At 45.6% G+C, this 7,015-nt stretch overlaps 1 protein-coding gene across 2 annotated transcripts in view; it reads right to left on the bottom strand.

Annotated features, from left to right (window-relative positions):
• LOC135920148 (urease subunit alpha-like) overlaps positions 1 to 6,221 on the bottom strand; it is a 107,792-nt gene extending 101,571 nt beyond the window's left edge. The window contains exon 1 of one of the 2 annotated variants that reach the window (XM_065454296.2): positions 6,057 to 6,221. In XM_065454296.2, coding sequence (XP_065310368.1) covers positions 6,057 to 6,144 — 88 coding nt within the window. In that variant the 5' untranslated portion in view covers positions 6,145 to 6,221. The remainder of the gene's footprint in view (positions 1 to 6,056) is intronic. The other variant, XM_065454304.2, reaches the window with a different exon arrangement.
• Positions 6,222 to 7,015: the final 794 nt, after the last annotated feature.

Genomic DNA, 7,015 nt, shown 5'->3' on the forward strand with positions numbered 1-7,015 from the left:
CCTCGCTCACAAGTGAACGAAATACCCTGGCCCACGACACCGCCGTTTACCACCTGCTGCGGTCTTGCCCGAGAGCGCCATATACCGCATTTAGTCGACTCTAAGCACCCCCATTTTTTCATAATCGCGATGCCCAAAGTGAGGGGGGTGCTTAGATTCGAAAAAATCTAGAATGACCCCCCCCCCTCTCTCTCTCTTTTCGCTGCGACATCACGACGAGATGGGTTGCGAGAAATAACATTTTATTTTGCAAACATCCAAAAGAAATAGCTACGCGGCCGCGCGCGGCGCAGCAAGGAAGAGCGTGGTTGTGCGGCTAGTATGTTTCGCATAAAATCGTTGAAGACAGTGAACCCACCGTTTGTGTCGGACGCTCAGTGACTATCACTGCCGCTCACGAGTCCGCGCGGCTCTGCAGTCCGGCTGTGCGGCAAGATCGCGCCGCGGACGCCGACTCCGACGGCTCCCGCTCGATGACAGAGCGAGCAAGCGCGCTTGGCGGCCTTGGCTGCCCGCTCTTCTTAACATAAGGGGTGCTTAGATTCGCATGCAAACTTTTTCCCCCAATTGTTTCCCGAAAATAGAGGGGGGTGCTTAGAATCGGGGGGTGCTTAGAATCGCGAAAATACGGTACATACCGGAGCCCTTGCTCCATTCGCGGCGCTTTCTTCGCGGCCGGACTGTGATTGGGATTGACGGTTTCGTTTCTGCAGAGACCGGTATGCCGTCCTCAGCACGTCGGTTCAAAATGACCCTCACTACAAAACACTATACTGGTCTGTCTGCACGACGCGGAGTTGTATCAACTTAATAAGTTCTTTTTTATTTGTTACTATGTCTTAGAGCAGTTCATCTCGAACTTAACGAAAGAAAGAAAAAAAGAAATTCAACGCGATCTTAAACGCTTCCCGGTCGAGGTTGATGCACTACAGAGCTCACCAGGTACTAGCGTTTCACAAGCGAGGCAAGAGTTCTGCATGTTTCGCACTCCCGCTGCTCGTTGATAACAACACGCTGGCCGAGCTCGGCGTGCACCTAGCGCAGCAAGTGCGGACAACAGCAACAACAACAAAAAAAGATCCCTGCGGTTCTTCAGGCCAGGGGTAAAACAATAAACAGCCAGCCACCTCCTCCCCGACAAAAGAACTTGCGGCGGCTGTTGCTGCCCTGCAGTCAAGCCTTCCGAAACTGGTAAATTTTGTGCACGTCATGACAGGTGCATAATGGTAAATATCGTACCATGCACGCATACGATTCAAACACGACTATATTTGATACGCCTACGCTCCGAACGTGCAAACACCGTAAACACCGTCAATACATGTAATTGAGTTTCGACGTCCTTCGACTTCGACATCCTTTGATACCCTAGTTCCACCCCGCCTCCCATTTTTACTGCAATCTCCACTGTTTCGTTCAGAAAGCATGCAGGCAATGAAGCGAGTGACCACAACATAATAATTGAACGCCCGTGTTAACCAAACAATTCAAACATCAAGGTAATAGTATTACACCTCTCCTGAGAACCATATGAAGCCGACAGGCGTCGAAGGCAAAGAAAGAAAATTACACGCGTTGTTCTCATTAATGATTAAAACGTAGAAATAGAAAGGGAAGCGGAAACGAAAGCAGAAGAAAAGATCAAGCAAATCAGAATTAAACGCTGCGAACTCATTTGGTTTCTCACAAATTGTTTTGCTAGGATCGAACAAGTTACGGCGGTTTCCCGCTTGCGAGGTTAAACCTACAGGTAGCAGTTTTTCAAAAACATGAGGTACCAAACATTACAAACGTCATAAAAAAAATTGCCACGGTTAATTACAGCCCAGTAAAATCTAATCCTTCAGGTTTTCTTTATTTCTTTTTTTACAGTATTTTTTACACACAATGGCGAATTTTTTTTCGATGAAATTAAACGACTCGTAATGATGCGATCAGCGAAAATGTGCAATCAAAATGAAGACTTCTTATTTTTTTTGCTTCTTAACAATGGACTAACGAAATAAAGAAAGAGCAACGTTCTAGACAAAGGCCACCTTTTCTTTCCTTCCGTTATGTCCCGTATAAAGGACGCCGCTTTTCACAAGTACCATCGCCTACTTTCCCCCCTTATCAGTCACCCACTCGTTCCTCGGCGTGATGTTGAAATCTTCCCACATTTACTGCAGTTCCGCATATACAAAGGCACGTCTCACTTGCAGCGGAACGATGTTCTCGCCGCCTCTCACTGGGGCAACAGTTAGGTTACAGCAGCCCTTCTTTTTAGAGCACGATGGCAGTCGGAGGGAACGTGAAATCGCGAGAGCGCTCTGCAACAGAAAAAAAAAAAAGAACATCGGATGATTGCACAGCAGCGCCCTCTATTTAATTGTTCGCTTACAGAAATGTCCACGTAGACTAAACCAACGTTGTTGGTATAGTGTACGAGTACGCAGGTTGGCCTTTTTAGAGCGATGCCTGTTACGGGCTCACTCTCCCCTGGTCGTTTTGACGTACCGCCGGCGTCGCCGCTGGAATCGCAAAATCATTTGCGAGAGAATTGCAAAGAAAATAAAAAAAATTGACAGTGACTCAGCTCGGCTATGCCAGGATATACGTAGCGAAAGCTAAGGCATAGCATGGTTAGCCTTGGTTAATCTCGTAGAGTTTAATACTAGTATAACTAGAGGGAAATCTGGCGCTGCGATCGTTTAACCATCATGGGAATGATGGGAAGTACAGGCTACGGATCGGCATTCTCTTGGCTGGCGAACTAGTCTACAAATATTTTTTGGCAGTTTTGGTTTCATTCCAAGCGCAATTGCTATAACCTGCAGTGGGACAGTGCGCTGGGCCAGCGGCAGAAAGCACTGCCGCTGGCCCAGCGTCAATACGTCCATATAAAATATAATGAAGCATACTCGTAGGAGGCCACAAGCGCCCTAGCCAGCACTGCAGCAGATGTGCTTAAAAGTACTTGAAGACGTTCAGCAATCGTGACAGCTCTGCCAGAACCAGAAAGCCACGGATATCGTAAACGTTGAAAGAATATGTTTTGCCAGTTTGGACCTTGGTCTGTTAAGTGTATTTGGTTGGCGCTGTAGCGTTACGTGCTTTATGAAACTTGAAAATAGGAAAAAGAAGGCACTATACTGATCCAAGACAGACAGTTGTACTTCTAGTGGCATGACAATCAAATTTTATTGAGGGCTTCATTACGCATTGATCGTTTACGTGCTCATTGAAATGCGTGTTTTAGGATTTTGAGAACACAAACTTACTTGTGGTAGGAGAGGTTGCTGCTTCCTGGCTGTAGTCTAGTGTCGCAAAATGGGTAAGTGCAAAGCCACGCCATAACGCTTCGAATTCGGTACGTCAATACAAAATATAATGAAGCATACTCGTAGGCGGCCACAAGCGCTTTAGCCAGCACTGCAGCAGATGTGCTTAAAAGTACTTGAAGATGTTCAGCAGTCGTGACAGCCGACGCAGCCTTCCGAAAGAGCGAGAGAGTTTGCAAGTGCCTGTCGTGTGCGAGAAAAGTCTCGCGTTTGCAGCGAGCAGGCGTCGTAGCAGACGACACTTGTAGCATTCCTCTCAAGGGCGCAACGTTAACACTTTCTCACAATGCAAAATATTTATTTCCATAAATACTTGATGAGTATTTTTATGTAAGTACATGCAGGGTTGTTATTGATGTTGTAAAAATAAATAAATAATTATTCTCTGGCGTTAAATCGGGAACGGAATCGCACAGGAATGCATACCCTGGTGTGCCCTGTTGATAAACCATAGTAAACCGTGCTTCAATCTCAAAGTCATACAAAGTTTATGTAACGTGTTGTGCATTATATAAGATATTGCAGAAATAAAATTAGATTTTACGCGATAATATTTAAGTATAGCTTCGTTTACTGCGCCGCAAGCAAATGCCACTAGTGTAACGATCGAAGTCAATCCGAAGCCTGTACTTCCCGTCATTTCCATGTAGGTTGAGGCAACGCTCGTGAGAGCCCCCGCAGACACTAGTGCCTTAGGGTATTTATTTAGATACTCTATGGTTAATCTTGATTGCAAGTCCAGGTTAGTCTGGTTGTCTAACTATGTTGCGGTGTTAAGCCAGTCGTTCGGCGCGCTGTTCGTCTGTTTCCTGGGCGATTCGTTTCCACTTCATCTCGTTCCGATGTCGATTCCAGGCTTCCTCCTGCTTATCATAATTGTCGCCGTCCATACTGCCGCCTCAACTGTGGTTGCGGCGCACGCGAGCTCTACTCTTCAATCCTCCGACATGTTATCAGGCATGCGACACAGCTGGCGAAGCGAGCGGAGGCGAACGCAACGACGAGGAACGCGGCGTGACGAGGAACGCGGTGTGACGTCATGTGCCTCCTCGGAACACGGCCACGGCTAAATCGCAAGTTCGCGGCCAGTAAAGCGTTCGCTTTAAAACCAGCTTAAAGGCGTCCTTCAAAAACTGAAGGAAGCAGCGTGTCGTTCGTTGATTAGACGCCACTTGCAATACGCAAATGCGGAATGGAATCCTTACAACAATGCTACATAGATAAACTTAAGGCAATACAAAAACTGTGCCACTAGATTTGTAACACAACAATACTCATGAACAGCTAGGGTAACAGGAATAAAATGCGGTACTGGAATTGAGCCACTCCATGAGAGAAGCAGACTTAAACATTTACATTCGATTTATAACAACACAACTGGACTGGATAAGTTCAAGTACCTAAATATTCCCCGTTAACATTTCCTGCAGGCGGAACCACCATTGTAAGATAGGGGAGATTCAACGCCGTACAAACCAACTAATCTAGTAACGTTGGTACAAACTACACGAAGTTTTCTTTCTTTCAACAAACAGTTTCGGAATGATATGTCTTGCCTGACGACGTCGTGACAACCAGTATTGCTGCATTTTCTAGCGCAGTCGATGATATGTCAATCTCACCCTTCTTGTATTCCATTATTAACTAAATGACGTTGAAATCGTTTCTGTACTTGTGCCTTCAGTTGTGTTTATTCCGTTGTATACCCACTCGATCCCGTCATAATGCTTCGGTGCTGCAGGGTGTATTGAAATAAACTGAAATACGTTTTGCAGCTATTATTGCGCTATTTTCCTCAGCAAGGACGTTTCAGCTCGTCGCTTTATCTCCTCACAATTTCTTTCTCCTTTCTTGTTCTTTTTGTTTTACAATATTACTTGTTTGTTTTTCATTGTTTGCCAGGCGAGGTCAGATTATCAGGTTCAAAAAAGATGCAATGCAGCAGCATATCGTCGCTTTTTCTTACATTTCTGCATTGTATGACTCACTATAAACCACATATTTCAGTGAGACGCGTGCAAAGTGCAGACTTTAGATATCACTCCTAGAAGTGCAACCAATACAGTTACAGAGAGGCAAGAAAAGTGAAATATACATCCTTCGCTTTTAATAACATTCACTATAGCGACGCTTACCAAGTTGACGAGAAAGAATTAGACATAATACAGCGCTAATCACTCAGCCATTTAGCAAACGCACAGGATACGTTTGCTAACTGCGGTGTCACTGCATTTCATGAATCAGAATGTTATCAGTTTCGTCACTACACCGAGAATTAAATGTTGCACTATTATAAGAGTTCAATAAGTGTATCAGACCCCGGCACACTCCGTTAACGCTAAGCGCAGCGAAACGACATTTTTTATTTTGAATTGCTTCGCGCCAACACGCGATTATAGTCCACCATGCAAAAATAATTAGTAGTCAACAACGCACTCGCTTGTCAAATGCTGCCAATGCTCTGGAATACATCAACGCTCACCCAAAGCACTTTCTTCTCAGAGTTACAGAGCGTAACTACGAAACGCCCATGACGCTGCAATTAGGAATCGGACCTGGTAGCCATGCACCAGCCACAGAAACCGACCAAACCGACCACGGCCGCTCAACCAAAAACACAAAAGACGGACCCCTTCCCGCCACGAAAAGCGGAGTACGGAAACAAGTGAAGCCGCCGCGGAGCCGTTCGAAAAGGTAGTCATTCTGTGCACAGGGGCTGTCACATCTGTTTCGTACCTTCATTAGAAAGTCGGCTGCACGCTTCGGTCTTGTAGCAGGAGCGAGATGCGACCTTTGCCGGCATTTTCAACGGTAGCCGCCGCATCGCGATGCCAAGTAGGTTTTACCAATGGTGGCACCGCACCAAACCACATCGACGGCGCCTCGAAGTAGACTGGGTATTTCGCCTGCTCTCCGAGACGTGGCGCCACATTCCAGCCAGGCACAAAAAGAAAAAAGATCGGTTTCGTTTTCGTCACAGTATGGTAGCGTCATCTATGCGCAGTCAGGTAAACTATTACTTTTTTTTTTTTTGTCTCCTTCACACACTTTGCTCTTTGTCGTTTGCTTATCACTTGAACGAGTTTTCACGCCGCTTAGTTCCTAGTAAGGTCGAGTCAGCCCGTGCGGCTGTGTACCCACATTTGCCGGCGTCAAGTTGTGCATCTTTTCTTACTGCATCCAAAAAAAACTGCCTTTAATATATATATATATATATATATATATATATATATAAGAAATGAAGATAAACACTAGGATAGTCTTCCTCGTGGGTTTACATCTTCCTTCCTATGATCCAGTTCTGGAAAGAACACTCACAAAAGATTGTAGTGAATACACAAAAAGAAAAAAATATATTCTTTTTTTTTATTTTCCGCGAATCTGGGAGTTGTCAACGGTCCTGCCCTCCTGACGCCCTCAGGGAACTGCACACGTCAAGGTAAAGACCATATATATATGCATATATAAAGAAAGATAGGAAACAAGGTTTTGTTTCATTTCCCCATGCAGAGCTTTTCGCCACTCCTTCCCAGGATTTTTAGAGGGGCTTCCTCGCAGAGTGGTTCAAGCTGCATCTGTTGCGGTTCCCTTGGGTTGTTCTTTCGCTGTCGCGCTTTTCTTCGGTTCTTGCTTGCCTCCCTTTCCTCAGACAAGTGCTCTTTTCTGTGTCAGTGCAGCAGGCCTCAGGCAAACGC

The sequence above is a fragment of the Dermacentor albipictus genome, chromosome 2 (assembly GCF_038994185.2).
Source record: "Dermacentor albipictus isolate Rhodes 1998 colony chromosome 2, USDA_Dalb.pri_finalv2, whole genome shotgun sequence".
Classification (NCBI taxonomy): domain Eukaryota; kingdom Metazoa; phylum Arthropoda; class Arachnida; order Ixodida; family Ixodidae; genus Dermacentor; species Dermacentor albipictus.